Below are 26,336 nucleotides of genomic sequence, written 5' to 3'. Positions count from 1 at the left end.
GTCACCATGGATATTCCATCCTAGCTGTCTGGATGCGCAAGCCTGGGCAGTACAATAGGAGAGCAAGCTGAGCAAGCTCCCCCTTTCCACGCATCTGACGAACCCAAAGGAACGGCAGAGACCAATACAGTTTGGTACCAGCAGCATTGCAGGAGTTGCCAGTCTGTGTGAACTCAATGTAGGACTGCCTTAGGGACTCCGGCTCCAGATTTTTCCCTCTGTGTTTACTCCTGAAGCCTTCCCCTTGAGTGGGTATAGTTGCAAGGCAGCACAGGTTTGAGATCAGAGTTCTCCTTCTCCTAGATGAATTGCCAACCACAACTGATGAGTCCCATCTGCCCGAAGCAACTGGTTTTAAAGTGCCAGTAACCTGCCTTTGCCCCTTCTCCTGTCAGTAGAAAAGATTCCGCTGGCCTTAGTAGCTAAGCCACACATAAAGGCCAGGAGCTGGACTTGGTTGTCAGAGGCTGTTTGAGACATATGCCATTGGGAGTATTTAATAGGTAGTGGGAGCTTGTTCCCATTACCACCCCTGGCTACAACAATCTTAAGGAACACTCCACTTTAAACATACCCAATGACGTGGCCTCTACAGCTGTCTGTGGCAATGAATTTCACAGATTCACCACCCTCCAGCTAAAGAAATTCATCTTCTTCTCTGTTCTAAATGGATATCCTGCTATTCGGTGTTCTGGTCCTAGACTCCCCACACCATAGGAAACAGCCTCTCCATTCTGTCTAGGCCTTTCAATATTCAATAGTTCCTAAGGTTGTCATAGCTGGAGGTGGTAGTGAGGTTAAGCTCCCACTACCTATAAAGTGCTCCTACAGGCGTGTGATTCTAATAGCTTCTGGCAACCAAGTCCAACTCTTGACCTTCATGTGTGGCTTAGCTACTTGGCCCAGCGGAACTGTTTCTACTGACAGCAGAAGGGGCAAAAGCGGACCACTGGTGCCTCAAAACCAGTTGCTTCGGGCAGGTGGGGCTCGTCAGCCTTGGAGGGCAACCCACCTAGGAGATGGAAAACTCTGATTTTAACCCTCCACTGCCTTGCAGCCACACCCACCCATGAGAAAGGCTTCGGAAGTAAATCTTAAGGAAGAGATCTGGAGCTGGGGTCCCTAAGGCAGTTTGATGTTGTTTACAACTTCACTCTGGCAACCTCCGCGACGACACTGGTTCCAAGCTGTATCGGCACTTGCCCTTCCCTTGGGCTGCATCAGTGACGTGGAGAGGAGCAACCTGCTGCATGAGCAACAGCCATTTCTTCAAAACCCGCCCAGGCTTGTGCCCTGAAGAAGACACAGTCCACCAGAGGCGCAAACCCATGATCCCCTGGGGTTGACGGCTGGCTACTACTAGTTTTCAATGAGATCCCCTTTAATTCTTCTAAACTCTAGCGAGTACAAACCCAGAGTTCTCAAATGTTTCTCGTGTTAACCCTTAAGTTCTTCTTGTGACCCTCCTCTGGACCATCCCCAATGTCAGCTCATCTAGCCCCAAAACTGCTCACAATACTCCTAGTGAAGTCTGACCAATGATGTATAAAGCCTCAGCATTACATCCTTGCTTTTATATACTAGTCCTCTTGAAGAAATAAATGCTAATATTGCATTTATCTTCCTTACCACTGACTTAACCTACGTTAACCTTGAGGGAATGCTGTACAAGGACTCCCAGTTCCCTTCACACCTCTGGAAAGGCAGCATATATTACCCATCCTTCACAAGGTGGTGATGAGCCACCTTCCTGCACTGCTGTCTGCTTCTCATGAAGGTTCTCCTGTATTTTAACCTATTGGCAATGAAGGACTGATAATGTATTTCTATGTAAGTTTGGTGTGCAGCTCAGAAATGCAACCTGCAGGTGGCAGTGTTCCCTTGCACCTGCTCTACTTGTCCTTGACAGATGCTGTCAGAGTAGCCTGGATGAGTAACTACAATATATTTTGTTGTAGTACACACAGTGGCTACTGTGTACTGGTAGCAGAGGGGGTGAATATTTCAGCTGGTTGCCTGGATGTTTTGTCCTGGATAGTGTTCAGCTTTTCAATAGACTTGCATTCACCCAGGCAAGCTGAGAATATTCCATCAAGTTTCTTATTTGTGCCTTGTTGATGGTGAAAAGACCTTTGGGTGTATAAAGATCAGGTATATACAGTTATGTCACAGAATACTCAGCATATACCTGATCTTGTAGCCACAGTATTTATGTAGCTAGTGCAATTGAGTTTCTGATCAACAATGACCCAGAGGATATCAACGGTAATATAGTCAGCAATGATAATAGCATTGAACGTCAAGGAAAACTGTTATCAGAGTTTCTCTTTTTAGAGATAGTCATTACCTTGCATTTTTGAATGTGAATACTACTGGCCACTTATAACCCCACATTGTTGTTCAGCTCTTACTGCATGCTGTCATGGTCTGCTTAATCTACAGAGGAGTTGTGAATGGATTGAGCATTGTGCCATCTTCAGGGAACATTCCCACTGCCAATCTTACAATGGAAAGATCTCTGATGAAGCAGCTGAAGGTGTTTGAGCCTAGAGTACTGTTCCAAGGGACTCTAGTAGTGACAGGTTCACCTCACCCAGATACACCTCCTTGTGTGAGGACTGATTCCAGTTGTTGGAGTGTGTTTTTCCCCTTGACTTCAATTTATCAGTTCATTGATGCCACACACTACCAAGTAATCTCAAAGCCTCCTGCTGCTGAAGATTGATAAAGTTATGTCAATTGTCATTTTGTGATGACATGACATGGAAGAAGCTTGAATGCAGTCATTGTGATGAGCATAAGAGCAACATAAGTGGCAGAAGAAACACACCATTTCCCTCGCTGTAGCAGAGCCTGAGAGTTTCATAGTGGTCTCATCACCAATCTCACATCTTACAAAGTGAATATAGAAATAATTCATCCTCAATCCCAAAGGACTACCAGAGATGTGGGAAAATGTGGGCATAATTCAAATTAATCAGTTAGTGCTTTGATCAGATTAGTAGTTTAAGATTATTGGAGGGAAGTATAAAGTGGAATTATGCCAGAGTGATAGTAGGATAATGCTTTATTGACTTGGACTTGGACAAAACAGGTGTTCCCAACCTGGGGTCCACAGACCCCTCGGTTAACGATAGTGGTCCATGGCATAAAAAAGATTGGGCACCCCTGGGTAAACAGAATGATAATGGAGATGATACAACATTTGAAGGCAGGATGAACTGTGAGAAGAGTAGAAGTAGATTTTAAGGATTCAGGAATAGTCTGGCGAAATGAGTGAATAGGTGGCAGATGAAATTCAACACTGAAGAATGTTAAATATTTTAGAATAATGAGAAAATCAATATAGAGAGCAAGTCTAAAATGGAGGGTCTTAGGGAACATGTGCACCGTTGGTTAAGTAGGACAGGACAAAGTAGTTTAAAAAATGATGAACTTTAAATCTTAGCACTTAAAAAGGAATTGAATACCTATCCAAAAGGAAAGAAGTTGTTGGGCTTTTGGGGAGGCAAAAGAGTAGGACTAACTAATTTGTTTTTTTTTCTTTGCATAGAGCTACTACAGAGTAGGTAAATCAAATGGCCTCCTTCCTTACTCTAAATGTTCTGTCATTCTGTGATACCTAAAGAATGGATATTTGCTCATATTCTTTTATCCAACATCATTCACCTCGGCCTATTTGGTACTGAACCTTGAAGTAATTCTTTGTCATCTACTCTGATGCTTGCTTCCTATTAATCAACGTTTACAAGCTTCAGCTAAACCAGCACTCTACAACCAAAATCTATCATGCATCAAGTCCTGTTCATCCATCTGCTCTATCAGACTTATAGTGGCTCAAGTTTAGAAATATTACACCTTCTTATCTCAACAGCTTTCTACCAATGTAATTTCCCACAGCACATGTAACACTCCCACTAAACTTTGGCTCCAGGAGTCCTACACCTCTGATAAAGCCCTCTCAAAATTTTCTACTTAGTTCTCCTGTGTTAAGTCTCTCCATAAACCAAATCACCAGCTCTTTGAATACCCCACAGGTTGTTTACATGTCGCAGAACTGATTTTTGCCAGCTTCTGTTAGGTAGTTTGGCATATTTCCACTGTTAAATGGTGCTATGGAATGTAAGTTATTGCTAGTGTATCTGCCTTTTCATTATCATAATTATTTGAGTTTTAATTAATTACTAATATTTATCTCCCTTTTGATGAATAATATAAGCCATTAAAATATCAAACAAAAATGCATAGTGAATAAGAGACTTAACGGAAATAATTGATTTGACTTGTTTTAAAACATGGCTATAAGACTCTAGTACTTACATTTTTTTATTAGTGTGCATTCAGATTCTGAACGTTCAACCAGTGGCTCAGACAGAATGGCAACAGTCACACTTCTCAATCCTTCATTTCTTCCACAGTGCACATTATTACAATCATAGCAAATGAAGCAGGACCCTTTTAAATAGACTGTTTAAAAAAAAGAAAGATCCATCATCAGCAACAAACATAATTGCCTCAACTTAGTGTGCCTTTGGCAGTGAGTACCCAATCTTGCACAATTTATAAATTCTCCAAGGAGCGATTTAGATACAAATAATGAGGCTCTACTAAAGTAATGTTATTGCCATTCCAAACATTTATTCTGATGTTACAGGCAAGGTTCTGCAGCAGGAAATTGTATTTGTATAATGCAGTAAAATATCACAAGTTACTTCGCTAGGGCATTGTAAAACAAAGTTTAAAATCACCCTTCAAAGTTATTATGAGAAGTAACAACATAGTTGAAGTGAGGTGTTTTAGAGAGCATTTTAAAGGAAGTTTATTCCTATGAAGGAAGTGAATTCCAGAAGTTAGACTCTAATACATTGAAGGCACATCCATCAGTGGTGGGGAGTGAAAATCAGGAATGCAAGCACAAAGGACTGTGGGTGCTGGAACCTAGAGCAAAATCCAAACTGCTGGGGATCTCCAGTGTAATGTGAGTCCTGATGAGACCATCCCTTTGTCTCCACAAATGGTACCTGACACACTGATTTCGCATGGTAGCATAGTGGTTAGCTCAACGCTTTACAGTACTAGTGACCTGGGTTCAATTCCCACCACTGTCTATAAGGAGTTTGTACGTTCTTCCCGTGACCACATGGCTTTCCACCTGGTGTGCCAATTTCATCCCACAGTCCGAAGATGTACCAGTTGGTAGGGGTTAATTGGTCACTGTAAATTGTTCTGTGATTAGGTTAGGGTTAAGTCGGGGGATCACTGGGCAGCACGGTTTGAAGGGCCTAATCCACTCTGTATCTCCATAAGTAAAGAAATATACTTTCCCTCAAAAATCACTAGCCGCATCACCGCCTGGTATGGGAGTTGCAATGCATCAGATCATAAGATCCTGCAACGGAAGTGAGGACTGTTGAAAACATCATTGATGTTGCTCGCCCCTCCATTCAAAACATACTTCAGATGCACTGCATGCACTGTGCCTCCGGCATTGACAAAGACCCCTCCCGTCTTTCCCACAATTTCTTTGACCTCCTGCCATCAGGCAGAAGGTACCACAACTAGAACTGTCAACCTGAGTAACAGCTTCTTCCCCCAGGCTGTTAGACCTAATACCCTGCTACCATCTACCACACATGTACACCCTGTCTGAATGCCCTGCTGCACCCCCTCCCGAACTCACAGACACACTCTCATCCTGCACTGGTCACTTTTCAGCTTTTATTACTGCTGTTTCACACATTTATACTTCTTGTTTTATTATAATTGTACTAATAACATTATACTGTCATATATAAACATGCACCTCGCACTTTATGTCAACCTGTCAATCAGCTGTCCATGTCACTCAGGAACTTCTGTGATTATTTTGTGATGGTATGTGCTGTGTGTGACAATATGTACTGTGTTTTTCACCTGGGCCCCGGAAGAATGATGTTTTCAGCTGCACTCGTGTGTATGGTTGAACCGCAATAAAATTGATCTTGAACTTGAACTTAAGTGCACTGGAATTGAAGGCTGCTGATATGAGAGAGGGTTGTTGGACCAAAGGAGGCTGTTGAAGTAGAAAAAGACAAATCTGTTTGAAGTATGTGGTGCACAGCTCCATAACATGCCAATATGACAAAATGCATTGTGGTCACTTTATTAAGTATCTCATGTACCTAATAAAGTGGCCTCTGAGTTTAAGTTTGTGATCTTCCGCTGCCGTAGCCCATCCACTTGAGGGTTCAACTTGTGCATTCAGAGTTGCTCTTCTTCACACCACTGTTGTAACACGTTGTTATATGAGTTACTGTTGCCTCTTTGTCAGCTTGAATTCTCCTCTGATCTCTCTCATTAACAAGGCATTTTTGCCCACAGTTTTGCCACATCATGCTCTGTAAACTCTAGAGACAGTTGTGCATGACAATCCCTGGAGATCAGCAGTTTCTGAGATACTCAAGCCACCCAGTCTGGTACCAGCATTTATTTCATGGTCAAAAGTATGAAATTCGCAGCCACCTTGTGACGCCAGAGTCCAGCAGCATGTGTGGCAAGGTATACAAACCATAACGGATTACAAGTCCACCCTATGCTTCAATGACAGCAACGCTTCCTGGAAGCAACGGTAACTGGCCAAAATGGTTACCGCCTAGTGGTATTGACTTCAATAACTGTGAGTTGCTTTGAGCAACTGGTAATGGATTGTATAAAATCCCACCTTCCAGCTACATTGGACCCTATCCAATTTGCCTATCACTCAAACCAGTCCAGTGATGATGCCGTAGCTTGGCTGTCAACTCTGTCCTGTCGCACCAAGTAACCTCAGCTCAGCGTTTAACCTGATCATCCCTCAGAGGCTGGTGGCTGCATCATTGTGTGCTACGGAAGCTGCCTGGCATCGTACCACAAGAAGCCACTGAGGATAGCAAAGACCACCAAGACCATAGGGGTCTCCTTTCCACTCCCCATTTGTGCCATGAACCAGGAGTTTTGTATGTGATGGGGCCCGAAGCATTGTTGAGAATCCTGAGCACCCATTCCACAATCTCTTTGACCCACTTCTATCAAGAAGGGAAATACAAAAACATCAGGACTAGGACTGCCAGACTGGGTAACAACTTCTTCCCCCAGGCTGTGAGACTCATGAATACCCAGACACCACTGAGGTCTTGTTACTAGGACAGCAAGTTTTTTACTGTACTGTTTATCTGTGCTGTGCACTACATGCATTTTGAATTATATTTTATTAACTATTGTGGTAATATTTTGTTTTTTATATGATGTGTATGACAAATGTATTGTGGGTGCTCCGTGGTCCAGAGAGATGTTGTTCTGTTTGGTTGTATATATGTACAGACAGACAACAATAAACTTGAACTTGTCTAATCAGATAGAGATAGGTTTCATAGGTATACATAGGGTGATGCAAAAGTCATTTAGTTTGTTGGCCTTCATGATTCGTGGCATTGGGTATAGGAGTTGGGACATCATGTTTCAGTATTGTCTACAGTTTTGGTCATCCTGTTATAGGAAAGCTGTGGTTGTACTGGAAAGGGCGCAGAAAATATTTACAAAGGTGTTGCCTGGACTAGAGAGGCTGGCCTGGCTCGGAGGCCGACGTCAGGCTGTCTTTCAATAGGGTGAGCCCTCACAAGCTGGCTGGGTCCGATGGAGTATCTGGTAAGGCTCTGAAAACCTGTGCTAACCAACTGGTGGGGTATTCAAAGACATCTTCAGTCCCTCATTGCTCTTATCAGAAGTTCCCACCTGCTTCAAAAGACCAAGAAGAGTATTATGAGCTACCTTAATGACTATCATCCAGTAGCACTCACATCTACGGTAATTAAATGCTTTGAGAGGTTGGTCATGGTTAGAATCAACAGCTGCCTCAGGAAGGACCTGAACCCACTGCAATTTGAGTATCACCACATTAGGTCCACAGCAGATGCAACCTCAATGGTTCTGCCTTGGATCACCTGGACAACACAAATACCTACGACAAGATGCTATTTATTGACTATAGCTCGATATTTAACACCATCTTCCCTACAGTGCTGATAGAGAAGCTACAGATCCTGGGCCTCTATACCTCCATCTGCAATGAGATCCTCGACTTCCTAACTGGAAGACCACTATCTGTGCAGATTGAAAATAACATCTCCACCTCACTGTCAGTCAACACTAGCACACCACAGGGGTGTGTACGCCCACTGCTCTACTTTCCCTACACTCATGACTTTGTGGCTAGGCACAGTTCAAGTGTCATCTATAAATTTGTTGATGATACAACTTTTGTCGGTAGAATTCCAGGTTGTGACAAGAGGGCGTACAGGAGTGGGATACACCAGTTAGTTGAGTGGTGTCACAGCAACAACCTTGCATTCAACATCAGAAAGACTAAAGAGCTGATTGTGAACTTCAGGATGGGTAAGATGAAGGAACACAAAACAATCTCATAGAATTTTCTGAGGATGTAACTAGTAGAGTGGATAGGAGAGAACCAGTGGATGTGGTATATTTGGATTCTCAAAAGGCTTTTGACAGGGGCCCACACAGGAGATTAGTGTGCATACTTAAAGCACACGGTATTGGGGGTATGGTTTTGATGTGGATAGAGAATTGGTTGGCAGACAGGAAGCAAAGAGTGGGAATAAACGGGACCTTTTCAGAATGGCAGGCAGTGAACTAGTGGGGTACTGCAAGGCTCAGTGCTGGGACTGCAGTTGTTTACAATATATACTAATGACTTAGACGAGGAAATTAAATGCAGCATCTCCAAGTTTGCGGATGACACGAAGCTGGGCTGCAGTGTTAGCTGTGAGGAGGGTGCTAAGAGGATGCAGGGTGACTTGGATAGGTTAGGTGAGTGGGCAAATTCATGGCAGATGCAATTTAATGTGGATAAATGTGAGGTTATCCACTTTGGTGGCAAGAACAGGAAAACAGATTATTATCTGAATGGTGGCCGATTAGGAAAAGGGGAGGTGCAACGAGACCTGGGTGTCATTGTACACCAGTCATTGAAAGTGGGCATGCAGGTACAGCAGGCGGTGAAAAAGGCAAATGGTATACTGGCATTCACAGCAAGAGGATTCGAGTACAGGAGCAGGGAGGTACTACTGCAGTTGTACAAGGCCTTGGTGAGACCACACCTGGAGTATTGTGTGCAGTTTTGATCCCCTAATCTGAGGAAAGACATTCTTGCCATAGAGGAAGTACAAAGAAGGTTCACCAGATTGATTCCTGGTATGGCAGGACTTTCATATGATGAAAGACTGGATCGACTAGGCTTATACTCTCTGGAATTTAGAAGATAGAGGGGGGATCTTATTGAAACGTATAAAATCCTAAAGGGATTGGACAGGCTAGATGTAGGAAGATTATTCCCGATGTTGGGGAAGTCCAGAACGAGGGGTCACAGTTTGAGGATAAAGGGGAAGCCTTTTAGGACCGAGATGAGGAAAAACTTCTTCACACAGAGAGTGGTGAATCTGTGGAATTCTCTGCCACAGGAAACAGTTGAGGCCAGTTTATTTAAGAGGGAGTTAGATATGGCCCTTGTGGCTAAAGGGATCAGGGGGTATGGAGAGAAGGAAGGTACAGGGTTCTGAGTTGGTTGATCAGCCATGATCATACTGAATGGCGGTGCAGGCTCGAAGGGCCGAATGGCCTACTCCTGCACCTATTTTCTATGTTTCTAATCCTCATATAGGGATCAGAAATGGAGAGAGTACAATTTCAGGTTCCTGTATGTCAATATCTCTGAGGACCTAACCTGGTCACAATGCATTGATGCAGCTATAAAAGGCAAGATGGCATCTATATTTTGTTAGGAGTTTGAGGAGATTTGGTTTGTCAACTAAAACACTCAAAAACTTCTATAAATGCACCGTAGAGAGCATTCTGACTGGCTCCATCACTGTCTTGTATGGGTGGGAAGGGATGAGGCTACCACACAAGATCGACGTTAGTTGCAGAATCTTGTAAAATTAGTCAGCCCCATCATGGGTACCAGCCTCCATAGTATCCAAGACACCTTCAAGGAGCGGTGCCTTAGGAAGGTGGCATCCATCATTAAGGGCCCCCACCACCCAGGACATGCTCTCTTCTCATAGTTACCGTCTGGAAGGAGGTACTGAAGCCAAAGGGCACACACTCAGCAATTCAGGAACAGCTTCTTCCCCTCTGCCATCCAAGTTCTCAATGGACATTGAACCCATGAACTCGACCTCACTATTTTTGGGTTTTTTTGCACTACTTATTTTTAACTTAACTGTTTAATAGACATATATATGCTCAAAGTAATTCAGTATTTTTTCTCCATATTTATTTATCATATATTTCATTGTACTGCCAGAAAGTTAAGGAATTTCACGACATATGCCAGTGATTCTGATCCTGATTCTTTATTCCTTGGAATGCGGGTGATCGTATAGAAATGTTTAAAGGCCTAGATAAGGTAGACGGTAACTATGATAGGGGAGTGCAAAACCAAGGGACATGTTTAGGGTGAGAGAAGAAATATTTACAAAGGACCTGAAAGGCAACACTTTTGAGTAGAGGTTGCTGACTATATGGAATGACCTGCCAGTTGAAGTGGTTGAGGCAGGTACAATGATATCAGTTAAGAAGCACTTCGATAGGTACATGAAGGGCTGGGGCTCGGAGGGATATGGGCCGAATGCAGGAATTTCGGTGGTTAGCATGGATTGGTTGCAGCAAAAGGCTTGTATTACTCTGACTCTATACATGCGGAACCTGACATTGTGTTGTCTGACGGTGGTTTTGAGAAACAGTATGTAGAAGGCATCCGTTAGTCTTGCGAGACCATGGATCCGCGCCTGGAAAGTCTTCACTCTCCAGGGCACAGGCCTGGGCAAGGTTGTATGGAAGACCAGCAGTTGCCCATGCTGCAAGTCTCCCCTCTCCACGACACCAATGTTGCCTAAGGGAAGGGCATTAGGACCCATACAGCTTAGCACCAGTGTCATCGCAGAGCAATGTGTGATTAATTGCCTTGCTCAAGGACACAACACATTTCCTCAGCTGGGGCTGGAACTCACAACCTTCAGGTAGCTAGTCCAATGCCTTAACCACTTGGCCATGTGCCGACACATGTAGAAGGAACTTCGAAATTTCTGAGTAATGGTGTCATACTGAGAAGAGAATCATTTATAGCTCATATTCATAACTAGTAATGGCCCCTCCCAGCTAAATGATAGGCAAGTGTTGGAAGAGGATCGTATAATAAATGACGTCAGGTAACAGCTTCATAAAAGCTGGCTGCAGCTGACTTTGTATCATAAAGAGTGTTTCATAAAATAAGAAACTACATTTTGATGGTCTTTCTGTTGCCTTTGATGTATTGTCTTCCCACATTCTGTGCCTCTGTTCCTTTTTTGATCTCTATGATATCTATATCATCTGGTGCTATTGGTCTTTGGGTGGCACTTACAAAGGGTATTCCATTGAGTTCCTTTAACAGAATTGGAAACAAATTTGTGGCAGTCAATATAGTTACTAATCCAGAGATATCTTTGCCTTTATCAGGATCCCTCTACACCTAGCTACACAATCTTATACTCATGAATTCTACATCAGTTTTCTATTTTCTCCATAAAACTAGTAACTGAAGAAACCTGTGCTTTACTGCTATTGGTATGTGCCATCTGTTACACGATGTTGTTTGGAAGTCGGATTGGGGACAACAGTGGTTACCATAGAGTAAACTTTTCTGTTACCTGCCAAATCAAACAGGCTGTTGTGCACGCGTAATGACAGATGGTATGTTGCTGTGGAATAGTATCAGCCTCTGAATCGAGCAAACTAACTTCAATGTGCACATCTCAATGCAACGTGTCTCTTATGAATGTCCAGGCTCAATTCCATCGTCTCAATAAGTAATACATTTTTGAATTGTCCCAATGTTCAAACACTTGACCAGCAAAAATGTATTTTCAGGATATATGGTTTGTAATTTCAAAAGTAGTACGTATTTGAGAATCTTTTTTCAGCTTCTTGATCTTTCGCTGCTACCTCTATTCCTAGGAGAATATGTAGAAGAGTCAGAGGGAAAAGTAAGTAAGTGGAATTGGAAACATAAGTCAGAGATTGTTTAAGAGAGACAGGAAGCAAACCTGCATAGGTATGACTGATTTGTTAGTGGTGAGTCTGGTTCTTCTTTATACTGTACAAAAATAAAATACTTCTGTAAATATACAATAAAACACTAAAAGTCTGAAAATACTCAGCAAATCAGGCATCATCGAAAGAGAGGCAGATAACCTCACAGAATTGAAGTGAATTGACTCTTATTTCTTACATCCTTCATATACATGAGGAGTAAAAATCTTTACGTTATGTCTCTGAATGTGCATTGTGCAAATTATAGTAATTTGTAATATATACTGTGATATATACATCAGAACAGTCAATATAGCTTAGAAATACAATTGTGTCAGCGTGTATTAATCAGTCTGATGGCCTGGTGGAAGAAGCCGTCCTGGAGCCTGTTAGTCCTGGCTTTAATGCTATGGTACCGTTTCCCGGATGGTAGCAGCTGAAACAGTTTGTGGTTGGGGTGACTCGGGTCCTCAATGAGCCTTTGGACCCTTTTTGCACACTTGTCGCTCTAAATGTCCTAAATAGAGGGAAGTTCACATCTACAGATGCTGTGGGCTGTCTACACCACTCTCTGCAGAGTCCTGCGATTGAGGGAAGTACAGTTCCCATAGCAGGCAACGATGTACCCAGTCAGGATACTCTTAATTGCGCCCCTGTAGAAAGTCCTTAGGATTCAGGGACTCTTGCCAAACTATTTCAACTGTCCGAGGTAAAAGAGGCGCTGTTGTGCTTTTTTCACCACACAGCAAGTACGTACATACAAAGTAAGGTCCTCACTGATGTGTATATCGAGGAACTTGAAGCTGTTCACCCTCTCAAACCCAGATCCATTGATGTGAATAGGGGTGAAGCTGTCTCCATTCCTCCTGTAATCCACAACCAGCTCCTTTGTTTTTGTGACATTGTGGGAGAGGTTGGTTTCTTGACACCACTGTGATGACTTCTCTGTAGGCTCTGTAGAAAGCTTGTTATGTGCTGCATCCCATATATTTAAGTGTACTTTTCAAATTCTACCACATCAATTTATATCTCTTTAGTAGAGCAGATCTGTTTGAAAGTAATGCTTAATCTTTTTTTATATATAGGCAAAATACAAGATGTGATTCTAAAAGAAAATCTTGAAAAGGAAGATGAAGTCCTGGTATCTCTGGCTGGGCTCAAGCAGGTAGTAGTGATGCAACGTATTTTACCTTCTATGGTTCCATATAACAGATTTCTCAGCAGATTTTACTCTAGTCATAAATACCTTGCTTGCCTTTACTTTGAGATCACCATGTGTAATCCTTGGGCTTTAGAACAATTAAATGAGAAAAAGGTTGCCGGCTCTTGGTAAAGAGATCCAGTCAGTGTCACTATTTTGGTCTATTCTAATGCCTATCCAGATTCCTTTTGAAATCATCCACTTCCAACACCTTACCTTGCTGAGGCCAGTTGGCAACACTCAGACACCTCCTCATACCTACCCCTTGAAGAGGACCCCACTCTAGATCATCTCCACCACTATTACTGATCTCATCAACTCTGGAGAACTGCCACCAAACCCATAATTCCCTTACCTGGCACAACTTGCTTCTATCTCCTACCCAAGATTCACAAACCTGATTGTTCAGGTAGGCCCATTGTCTGTTTCTGCTCCAGCCCACTGAACTCGTGTCCTCATACCTCAAATCCATTTAATCCCCCTTGGTTCAGTCCCTTACCACCTACATCGATGACATTTCTCACGCTCTTGCTCTCCTCATTAACTTTCAATTCCTTGGCCCTGACCACCTCATTTTCACCATGGATGCCCAGTCCTTTTACACTTCTATCCACCATAAAGAAAGCCTTAAAGCTCTTTGTTTCTTTCTCAATAAAAGAGCTAATCAGTTCCTCTCGAGCATCACCCTCCTCTATCTGATCCTCACCCTCAACAATTTCTCCTTTAGCTCCTCCCATTTTCTCCAGACTTGAGGGATAGCCATTTGCACCTACATGGGCCCAGCTATGCTTGTCTTTTCATTGACTACGTAGAACAGTCCATGTTCCAAGCCTTCCCCGGTAATGCTCCCCAACTCTTCCTCCACTACATTGATGTCTGCATTGATGCTTCTTCACATACCTATGCTGAGCTCATCCATTTCATCAACTTTGCCTCCAGCTTCCACACTACCATTAAATTCACTTGGACCATTTCTGGCATCTTCCTCCCCTTTCTCGATCTTCTGCATCTCTGGAGGCAAACTGTCTACCAACATTTTTTATAAACTTACAAATTTCCATACTTCTTCCCACCCTGTCTCCTGTAAAAATAGTATTCCCTTTTCTCAATTTCTTCTTCTCCACTGCAAATGTTCCCAGGCTGAGGCTTTCCTTTCCAAGACAACAGAAATATCCTCTTTCTTCAAGGAATGGGGTTTCCCTTCCTGCACTTCATCCACATCTTCCCGCCACCTTAACAATGATAGAGTTCCTCCTGTCCTTAACTATCACCACATAAGCCTCCACATCCAACACATCATTCTCTGCAACTTCCACCATCTCCACCACAACAGACAGGATCTCCCAGTGGCCACCCACTTCAACTCTGCTTCACATTCCCATTCAGATATGTCCATACTTGGCCTCCTCTACTGCCATGATGAGGCAAAACCCAGGTTGGAGGAGCAACACCTCATATACCATCTGGGATGTTTCCAGCCCTTTGGTATGAACATTGAATTCTCCAATTTCCAGTAATCCCCTCCCCCTTCCCTTCTCCCAACCCAGTTTCACTCTGCCCCCTCCCCCAGCTGCCTATCACCTCCCTCATGGTTCCGCCTCCTTCTACTACCCATTGTGTTTTCCCCTATTCCTTCTTCATCTTTCCCGCCTATCACCTCCCTGCTCCCCCTCCCCCACCCCTTTATCTTTCCCCTTACTGGTTTTTCACCTGGAACCTACCAGCCTTCTCCTTCCCACCCTCCCCCACCTTCTTTATAGGGCCTCTGCCCCTTCCCTCTTCAGTCCTGATGAAGGGTTCCGGCCCAAAATATTGACTGATCATTTCCACGGATGCTGCCTGACCTGCTGAGTTCCTCCAGCGTGTTGTGACTGTTGTTTTGACCCCAGCATCTGCAGAGAATTTTACGTTTATCTCCAAAGAGATCCTACCACCAAACACCTCATTACCACCCCGCATTCTCCACTTTCTGCAGGGATTGCTACCTCCCCACTAATCTCCCAACACTTAACCCTGCAAGCAGATAAAGTGCAACACCTGCCCATTCACCTCCACCCTCACCTCCATTCGGGGCCCCAAATAATCCTTCCAGGTGAGGCAAAACTTCACCTGTGAATCTGCTGGGGTCGTCTTTCGTGTCCGGTACACCCGATGTGGCCTCCCCTACATTGATGAGACCCATTGAAAACTGGGGGACCATTTCGTCGAGCATCTCCACTCCATCCACCAAAAGCAGAACTTCCCAGTGCCCCAGCATTTTAATTCCGTTTCCCATTCCCAGTCCAAATATCGGTCCATGGTCACTCCTTGTGCCACAATGAAGTCACCCTCAGGATGGAGGAACAACACCTTATATTCCATCTGGGTTGCCTCCAACCTGATGACATGAATATCGATTTCTCCTTCTGGTAAAAAAAAAATTCCTCCCTGTCCCCTCTTCTTCTATTCCCCACTCTGGTCTCTTACCTCTTCTCACCTGCCTAACACCTCCCCCTGGTGCCCCTCCTCGTTCCCTTTCTCCTATGGTCCATTCTCCTCTCCTATCAGATTCCTTATCTCCAGCCCTTTATTTTCCCACCCACTTGTCTTCAACTATCATCTTCCAGCTATCCTTCTTCCCTTCCTCGCCCTTCTTATTCTTGCATCTTCCCCCTTGCTTCCAGTCCTGAAGAAGGGTCTCGGCCTGAAACATTGACTGTTTGATGCAGCCTGACCTACTGAATCTCACCACTGTTTGCTTTGGATTTCAAGCATCTTCAGAATTTCTTGTATTACCTTCACAAGCATCAAGTTTGAGGTCATTATATTGTTACTATGTAAAAATTTCTCCATTTCCTGCCAAAACCTTAAATCTGTATTCCTGGTCCTTGTACTATCAAGTAGTGGGAAAGGCTTTCATTTATTTATCTTATCCAGATCTTTCATAATCTTGTACACCTTTATTAAAGTCTTATTATTGACTTACTTTACCCCATGAGAAGGAAGCTTGGTCTCATAGCTAAAATCTCTTTCCTTTCACCATTCTGGTAAAGCTCCCCTCCACTTTCATGAACCTTCATGACCTTCTTAAAGTGTGGTAATAGGTAGGAACTGGATATAACTGGATATACTCCAGTTGGGCCTAACCAGATCTTTATATAAGGGATCACTATTCATACTTTTCTATTATGTTACCAGATATGTGCAAATGAAGTCCCGGGTCCTTCTGCTCTTGTATGTACTACAATAGTACCATTATGTCAGTACTGTCTCCACTCATCCAATGGCCTTTATTATTCAGATATGGTCTAGAGCAGGGGTCCCCAACCTTTTTTGCACTGCGGACTGGTTTAATATTGACAATATTCTTGCGGACCGGCCAACGGGGGGGGGGGGGGGTAGGGGGGGAGGTAGGGTTGCCAACAGACAAGAGTAGCAGTCAAATACGTTGGGTTCACCCTGAGAAAGACGACAATGACCATGAAGCCTTGCGTGGGCACCAGTGCGCATGCGTGTTGTACATGCCGATTTTTCCTGCAAATTGTTTTTGGCGATTATTTTCGGGGGCGGGGCGGGGAATGGTGTTGATCACGACCAGAATATAGGTGATAAGTGGCTAATATACTCAATTTCATTTCTGAAAGGGTTTATCTAATTTAATATTAAACACAGCGCATATTTTCCTCGCATGAATATAGTGATAAGTCAATTATCAGGGGAGGACAGTGGCGCTTGAAGTAAGTGTGGAACGAACTTCCAGTAGAAGTGGTAGAGGCAGGTTCGATATTATCATTCAAAGAAAAGTTGGATAGGTATATGGACAGGAAAGGAATGGAGGGTTATGGGCTGAGTGCAGGTCGGTGGGACTAGGTGAGAGTAGCGTTCAGCACGGACTAGAAGGGCAGAGATGGCCTGTTTCCGTGCTATAATTGTTATATGGTTATATAGGTCACTTATAAGTCAATAGCATCATAACATTTTAAGTAACGTTTGGATATTAAACACACAGCATATATTTTCCCCATATAAACATATAAAATCATTGCAACACACCAATATCGCTGAATCAGTGGGAGCCCTGGGCTTGTTTTCCTGCAACAAGATGGTCCTATCGAGGGGTGATGGGAGACAGCGATACTCGAACGGGGTTCCTTATGTCCAGTCTATTCCGCAATTTAGTTTTCGTTGCATTCATTGCAGATATATGTTGGAAATGGAAGCAATGTTTTCAGTGCTTTCGTGGCTATCTCAGGATATTTAGCCTTGACTTTGATCCAGAATGCCGGCAGAGATGTTATGTCAAACATACTTTTTCAGCCCGCCGTCACTTGCAAGTTCGGGGAGCTAATCTTCTTCCCGCGCTGACATGGATGACACGCGGGTAATAACCTCACATGCCTTCAAGCTCAACAGTGGGCGTGACAGGCAATGAGGAAAGATGCAGCTGACTCATATCGCCAAATCATATCGTTTCCTCGCGGCCCAGTAGCGCATGCTTTGCGGCCCGGTGGTTGGGGACCGCTGGTCTAGAGCACCGACCTGAATATCTTTGCAGTGTTTGAAGTGATGTGTTAGAACAAGGTATCAGGATTTATCAATTAATGTTCCATTTCTGCACTGTTGGATGGGAGCATAGCTTAATATTAATGTGCATAGTGTTATTATAGAGCCTTAGAAATTTGTGAAGGAGCAGCTTGGATCTTTCAAAACTGAAAGGAAGCATACTCAGGAGAATGTAATTTGCTTCAACACTCATTGACCTTTGAGTGGCACTCCACATGTATAATTAGTATTTCAGTCGCAAGTATGTTTATATTTAACACTGAACTATTTGCATAATACTTTATTACTGGTCTCAATAGTCTTACATAGACTCTGAATCCATAGACAAGCTTTGATTAAAAAAAAAACACCATTTCCAGAGGCTACACTGCTTTCTGTATTTTTTTTATTTCAATTGTAATATCAAAACTTTACATAAAAGACTTATGTTCCAGTTTAAGGTTAACTAATCTTTTGTCAATAGCTTTAAAATTAAATTGATTCCACTCCAGCAAGGACATTGTTGGAGCTGAGATCCAATGGTGCATTGAGAATATTTGATGATACACCTTTGCTTAACCCCTGTCTGCAGTAGTGGACCCAGTGAATACCATCAGTGCAGAATGGGAACAAATTACCACAGGCAGCCAGATGTAAGGAAGGTTCACTGCAGTTTCACTCCATCACGAGGTCATATGCTTTTCTGAGGTTGAAAGAGAAAACAGTATATTCACACAAAAGACAAAACCTTTTTGTGGTGTTGAATTCCAAGGTAGGGCGATGGCATAGCATGATTGCAACACCTCTTCTGTAGCAGTTCCCCATAACCCTCAATATTTGAAATATTTATCCATCTCCATCCTAAATACATCTAATGATCAGCCTTAGGGTTAGAAGTCCAGAGATTCAGTATCATCTGGGAGAGGCAACTTCTACATACCTTAATTTTAAATAACCAGCCCCTTACTTTTTTTTTTAGCTCTGAGCTCTTGTTTGTAACTCTCCCACTAATGGAAACATCTCGGAACCTGCCCTGTCAAACCCTCTTTTGATCTTGTGCATTTGAATATGGTAATCCCTCATTATTCTCAACTCCAAGTATAGTCCAAAAGAGATTCACTAGATTAATTCCTGGGATAACAGTGTTTTATATCAGGAGAGGCTGTATAATACTCCAAATGTGGCCTCACCAACACCCCGTACAATGGAGGTGAGACAAATGTGGATCGTTCTCTAGGTTCATCTCTCTGTAGGATGGACATGATATTTCTTACACATATTGATTTTACACACGTGTTGGCTTCGTCAGTAACACAAACATTAATCGTCCTTTGGAAGATGATGGTGAGCTACCTCTTGAACCAGAAGGGCCTTATGTTTTAACATAGGCCATTACTAAGGATAGCAAGGCATCAAATACAGTACTTCTTTGTATATTTTGATTCTTAGTGAAAATAATCCAGCATTTTGTGGATAATTGCAGCTCTATGTTTATAATTGTACAGGTTTCATAATGATACCACTAATTGGTTCAGATAGACAGAGTGTTAATCACAACAGATGAAATAACTCTCAATAAAAATAGTGCATTTAATTCTTTAGCAAGGTCATTCTTGTTTGGCATTATGGATTAGGTTTTGTTTTGCCAATAAGTATTCCATTACTATTAGAATGTAGTCTGAAACAGGACCGGGTCTATTTTTAAACTGAAATAGGCTGCGGGTCAGACAGTTTTTTTTTCCTGATGAAAGGACATCATCCTTAAATATTAACTCTGTTTCTCTGCATATACTGTCTGATCTATTGAGTATTTCCAACATCTGCTGCTTTATTTTTCAACTATGACTTTTAAGTCATTTGCTTCTATCAGATTATTATTAATTTACACAAGAAAATGACAACTGCACATAGTCAAACATGGCAACCAAAGCAGCACTTAATCCAAAATCCAGTTTTTAAGACAAACATGTGAAATTAGTTGCAGTGTTTTGTATGCGTTCATTTTATGAACAAACTTTGAGAAAGATAGGACTAAACCATCAAATTAAATGGAATTTAAAAAATGCTGGAAACCTTAACAGGTTAGGCAGCATATGTGGAAAAAATCTTTAAAGTTTCAGGTTCAGGTCCCATCATCCAAAGGAGGTATAATCTGTATGTACATCCACAAAAGGTGCACAAACTCATCTGTAGTTAACAGTCAATGTCCTGGGGAAATTGAGCATCTTGCAGTTAAATGCTAGTCATATTACCTAGTCAGGGAGTTCACTGTTGTGTTTATCAACACTGTCCACGAACACTAAGATCACACTGGGAGATCTTTACAGTATCATTAGCTGTCTACAAAACAAACATCCAGACAGTCTGTTCATAATTGCAGGAGACTTCAATCATATTAATCTGCAGGACGTTTTACCCAGGTTCTACTGCCATGTCATCGTGGCCCCTAGGGGAACAAACAGACTGGATTGTGTTTATACAAACAGATCCTCTTCTTGGCCTCTCTGACCACATCTCCATAATATTAATCCCAGCACACTGACCGCTGCTGAAAACGGAGAAACCAGTCAAGAGGACCATCACTGTATGGCCTAAGAAGGCAACCTCTATGCCCTAGATCTGATTTGAATGTGCTAACTGGCAGATTTTCAAGGAGGACCCGCAAACAGGGAAGACATAGACCACGAAGAATATCTCAATTGTCATCGGCTACATCAGTAAGTGTGTAGACGACATTGGTACCTCAAGAACAGTCATCTCACATCCCAACCAAAAGCCCTGGCTGAATGCAGAAGTGCGATTCCCTACTAAAAGCCCAGGACACTGCCTTCAAGTCTGGTGACAGACAGCTCTTAAAACAGCCTGAAGAAAACTCATCTTAGGCATCAAGAGGGCAAAGGCTGCCTACACACAAAAAAAATTCAGGAACACTTGTCTGCTAACGATCCCCAGCATATGTGGCTGGCCATCAAAAGCATTACAGACTACACAAGCAAAAAACAGCATCGACTGTACCAGTGACACTTCCCCCATTGATGCTCAAACAACTTTTATGCACATTTCAAGGCATGTAACACAACGTCAGCCATGAAAACGGTCTCCCTCTCAGGTGAGCAGCCACTGTCAGTAACAGCAGCAGACGTGAGAAGGATTCTGCAGTCAACCATCAAACAGCAGCTGGGCCAGACAATACCCCAGGCCAAGTACTGGGAGTGTGAACACCAGCTCACTGCAATCTTTATGGATATCTTCAACACTTCACTCACCCAGGCTGCTGACCCCACATTCCACCATCATCCCTGTACCAAAGAGCTCGACATCTTCAGAACTAAATGACTAGCACCCGGTGACACTAGTGCCAATTATCAAGCAGTGCTTTGACAGTTGATAACGGCATATATCAAACACTCCATTGCCACCATAGTGGACACTCAACAATATGATTACTAACAAAACTGCTCTAGTACAGATGTCATAGCATCTTTCATGCACCTGGTCCTAACACACCTAGAGAAAAAGGACATATTGTCAGAATGCTGTTTCTGGGTTTCAGTTTGGCATTCAGCTCTATTGTTGCACAGACCTTGGTGAACAAACTCCTACACCTTGGTCTAAATACATCACTGTGCAACTGGGTGTTGGGACTTCCTAACGAACAGATCTCAGGTAGTCAGGATGTACAACTGCTCCCCCCCCCCCCCCAATGATCCCTAACACAGGTGGCCCCATAGACAAGCACACAAGCAACCACATCATCAAATTCGTCGATGACTCAGCAGTAGTGGGGCTCGTTATCAACAACAATGAGACAGCCTACAGAGGGGAGGTGGAAGAGTGAGGTGCCAGGCAAATAACCTCTTCCTTAATGTCAACAAGACAGAGGAGAAGGTTATCAACTTCAGGAGAACTCACACCCCTCTTTACATTGGCAGCACAGCAGTGGAAACTGTGAGCAGTTTCAAACTTCTGGGAGTGCACATCACACAGAACCTCTCATGGTCCCAAAATACATCCTACACAATCAAGAACTCTCGTCAATGCCTCTACTTTTTGAGAAGGCTGAGGAGAGCTGGACTTTGCACATCTATACTCATGTCATTCTACAGATGTCCAATAGAGAGCATCCTAACAAGCTCCATCACTGCTTGGTATGCAAACTCCACTGTGGCGGGCAGGAAGGCTCAACACTGGATAGTTAAAACTGCCCAATGCATCATTGGCATAGGCCTACCTACCTTTGAGGACATATATACAAAAATGGGCCAGTAACATCATGAAAGACCCCATCCACCCAGCTCATAGACTGTTTGTCCCACTTCCTACAGGGAGGAGGCTACATAGCATCAACATCAAGACCACTAAACTCAAAAACAGTTGCTTTCCCCAAACAGTAAGGCTGATCAACACATCCACCACTACTTTATTATTTCCTGTCAGTCCCCTAATGTACAACCTAACATCACTTTATGGATATACAATCTAAATATATATATATATAAGCTATCTTCTTATATTTATTGTGTTTTTTATTATTATTGTGTTCTTTATCTTTAGTGTTTTTTTGTGCTGCATTAGATCTGGAGTAACAATTATTTCATTCTCCTTTACACTTGTGTACAGGAAATGATATTAGACAATCTTGAGTCTTGAAATAACAATGAGTTGGAGTACAGGAACGAGATAGAAAGCCTAGTGACATAATGTCATGACAATATCTTTTCCCTCGATGTCAGCATAACAAAAGAGCTGGTTACAGGTTTCAGAAAAGGGGGCTAGTGCACGTCCACAGTTTACATCAGTGGTGCTGAGGTTGAGAGTGTTGAGAACTTCAAGTTCCTGGAGTGAACATCACCAATAGCCTGACCTAGTCAAACCACTTTGACACCTTGGCCAAGAAAACTTATCAGATCTTCTACTTTCTCAAGAGGTTAAAGGTATTTGATATGTCCCCTTTGATCCTCACCAAGTTTTATTGATGCAGCTTAGAAAACATCCTATCCAGATGCATCATGACTTGTCACGGCAATTGTGTGACCCTGACCTCAGGAAACTGCAGAGGGTTATGGACTCAGCTCAGCCAATCACAGAAACCATCCTCTCCTCCATGGATTCATGGTCTACACGTCTCACTGCCTCAGTAAAGCAACCACCTATTCCGGATCTTCTCCCTTCTTTCCCCTTCCATCAGGCAGAAGATACAAATATGGCTCTTTGGCACACAGTAATTCCATTAATCTCAGAAACTATGAATTCTGTATGTATTATTCTGGGTTTCTAACATCTGCAGAATTTCTTGTGTTTAAGATTTGCTGCTCCACTGTGAATGTCTACCCTGAAAATGTTTAAATCTTCACTGTGACAGGAGTTCACTGAGACCCTCTCTCACTGCTGTTTGATCTTTGCTACTCTCCAACTCACCCATCACTTGCTAGCTTATACCCTTTCCATTCCTCACCTACTTATTCTGGCTTCTGCCCCTTCCCTTTCCAGTCTTGATGAAGATTGTCAGCCAGAAACATCAACTGTTTATTCCCCTCCTTAGATGCTACCTGACCTGTTCAGTTCCTCCAGCATTTTGTGTGTGTATCGCTTTTAATGTTCCTGCTTATCATCCTTCGCCAACTGCCTCCACCTTCACAATCACTCCTCATCTCATTCCGTCTGTCTCTTATTTCTTTTCCTTCTTTTAGCTCTCTTTTTGTCTGCCTCCATCTACCTACCACTGTCTCCTGACTACACACCACATCCCATCCCCTACCTGGGACTAGCTGCCCGTCACCGTACAACTGTGCTCAGTCCACCAATCACCTTGCGCCTCTGTCTCACTATTCCCCTTCTCCACTTTATACTGTCCATGTTCAAACATTCAAAGGTCCAATTTAATGTCAGAGAAATGTATACAATAGACATCCTGAAATGCTTTTTCTTCGCAAACATCCACGAAAACAGAGAAGCGCCCCAAAGAATGAACGACAATTAAATGTGAGAACACCAAAGTCCCCCCCCCAGCTCCCCCCTCCCACGTGTAAGCGACAGCAAGCAACAATCCCCACTCCCCCAGCAAAAAAAAAGTGCACCCACTACAGAGCACAAGTGTGAGCTAGGTGATAGCAAAGACACAGACTTGCAGTTACCCCAAAGACTATCGCACTTCATCCAGCATTTGACAAACCACAAGATCTCTCGCTCCCTAATAATGGAGAGGGAGGTGTTCCCCATTTTCATAGCGAGCAAGAAATATAACAACAACCCGCTGGTTTATGATGTTAAAAAGTCCGTTTTGTCGTTTTTTACATGCTCTGTGCCCGAAGATCGCAAAGATCTCGGGTCTTCTGGCCCACAGCGAAAGATGTTCCGGCCTTCCCAACAACACATGAGTCTCCTGTCGTGACACCAACCCCCAATCTGCCCATCTCCAGAGCTCCGAGATCTTAGGCTTTCGAATACAAGGCTGAACAACAATGGCCAGTCCTGAAACCCCAAGAATGGGTCCCATTCCCACAAAGAACCGAAGTCTGCATGTAACTCTAGGGCAGGGTCTTCAAAAGAACCCTGAAGGAGAAAATTAATGGTATTAAAGATGGAAATAGAGCTGTAGATCACTCTTAGTCTGGAGTCTACCTTTTGACCTGTTTGGCGTGAATGATCCACCTAGAGCTGAGGCATAATGCCTGACTCCAGCTAACATAGCTCTCCAGGTCTTTGAGGTTGTGGTCCTCTTGGAGGTGTGTCACCTATATACAGGGAAGGAATTACCACTTTGTCAGTTCAGGAAGTATTTATGCTCTAATGATATTAACAGTCTTTTGTCCTCCTATCTTATTGCAAAAGGAAATCCAGAATCTTCACTTGTTCTATTTTAAATAAATGGCTGTAAACGACTTTATGTCAACAACTATCTTGAAAGTAAATGCTATTTTTTTGAAACCATAGTCTTCTTTAATTAAAAAAACATTCACAACTGCTGAAAACTCTAGAAACTAATCATTGTCTTCACTCTCTTCTACACAACAGATTAAAGACATTCTGAAAGGCTCCCTGCGTTTTAACCAAAGTCAGCTGGAGGCTGAAGAAAATGAAGAGATTACAATCGCTGATAACCATTATTGTTCCAATAATCGAGCAGAGGGTGAGAGCATAAAGTTGCCACAAACTGACAGGGAGATGCAGGCAACAGTGAAAACTGAAGAGGTAAAGCCTTTCAAATACAACTTTGCTAAAAAGGTGAAATCATGAAAAGGTACCACACATTGATGTCAAAAGATAAATTCAATTCTGTATTTCAACTGTAAGTAATATACCTTATTTTAAGGTAATAGGTTTAATAATATTTTCCTAAGTACTTATGATTTAATATGTGTACAGTGACATATTTCTCAGTGCAAAATGTGCTTTAATGGCTTTGTAATGTTATGTAGATAAATTGAATATGTTGGATTCTGACGAAGTACAATGATTGTTGTTTGTATGTGAAACACATTGCAATCTAGATTTTCATCAAAGTAAAGCCAGTCAGTGGCATTAATCTTAATGAACATTTTTAAATGGTACCTTGCAGGATTTGCAAAGTCAGATCTTACCAGCTGTCGTATAAATATATGATTCAATCTATGACTAAGAAATCATTACTACTTTGAATTATTGAAGATGAATGACTAAATTCATATTCATGATCAAGACTTTTGTGAAATCCTTAACAATCATTGCTTTGCTGAGTTTCTAATATATTGCAGACATATTGTACAACTATTCTTTCCCTTACTCTTTCTGATTTTTACTTTATATGGTAATGAAATGAATGAAAACACTTCTTACTCTTAAGTACTTTCATTGAAGAGCCCAAAACATTCTTGATCACTTTTCTAAGTCTTTTGAAAGGATAAATAAGCAGGAATTTCATAAATTTATTAGAAATTCATAATACACACACAGTCAATATGGTTTAATGAAAGGAAAATTGTGTTTGATGAGTTAATTCCAATTATTTGAGATACATGTGGAATTGTTGATGTGGTACATTTCTATTCTGAAAAAGTGTCAATAGTGTCAGATGAAAGAAAACTTAAGAGTAAAAGGATGGATAGGGAGAGAATAGGTCCACTTAAGGATCAGGATGGTCTTGTTCAGAGTAAGTTTATTATCAAAGTGCATATATGTCACCATATACAACCCTAAGATTCATTTTCTTGTGGGCATACTCAATAAACCAAAGAAACATAATACAATCAATGGAAGACTCCACCCAAAAGGACAGACTAACAACCAATATGCAAAAGACAAAAATAAGTGAACCAAAGGAAATGGGTACAATTTTTCATGGATTTTTCTCATTAGGTTTTACTGTGGAGAAAACAGTGGAAGCTAAGGAAATGGGGTAAAAGAGTGGTGTTGTCTTGGATCACATACAAATTAGAAGGGAGGAGGTATTGGAGGCATTAAAGTGGATAAGTCCCCAGGGCCCAACCTGGTGCATTCTCAAACTTTGAAGGAAGCTAGAAAAGTAATTGTG

General features: G+C 42.4%; 1 protein-coding gene across 3 annotated transcripts in view; it reads left to right on the top strand.

Annotated features, from left to right (window-relative positions):
* The window catches only part of tbc1d5 (TBC1 domain family, member 5), a 482,783-nt gene that overhangs the window by 437,049 nt on the left and 19,398 nt on the right, over positions 1–26,336 (top strand). For all 3 annotated transcript variants that reach the window (XM_072253653.1, XM_072253652.1, XM_072253654.1), the window contains 2 exons: positions 13,191–13,270; positions 24,842–25,018. In XM_072253653.1, the coding sequence (XP_072109754.1) occupies positions 13,191–13,270; positions 24,842–25,018 (257 nt within the window). The remainder of the gene's footprint in view (positions 1–13,190; positions 13,271–24,841; positions 25,019–26,336) is intronic.

Source organism: Mobula birostris, chromosome 3, assembly GCF_030028105.1.
Source record: "Mobula birostris isolate sMobBir1 chromosome 3, sMobBir1.hap1, whole genome shotgun sequence".
In the NCBI taxonomy this organism is placed as follows: Eukaryota; Metazoa; Chordata; class Chondrichthyes; order Myliobatiformes; family Myliobatidae; genus Mobula; species Mobula birostris.
The sequence above is the reverse complement of the archived record's forward strand: the minus strand, read 5'-3'. Positions and strand labels throughout refer to the sequence as shown.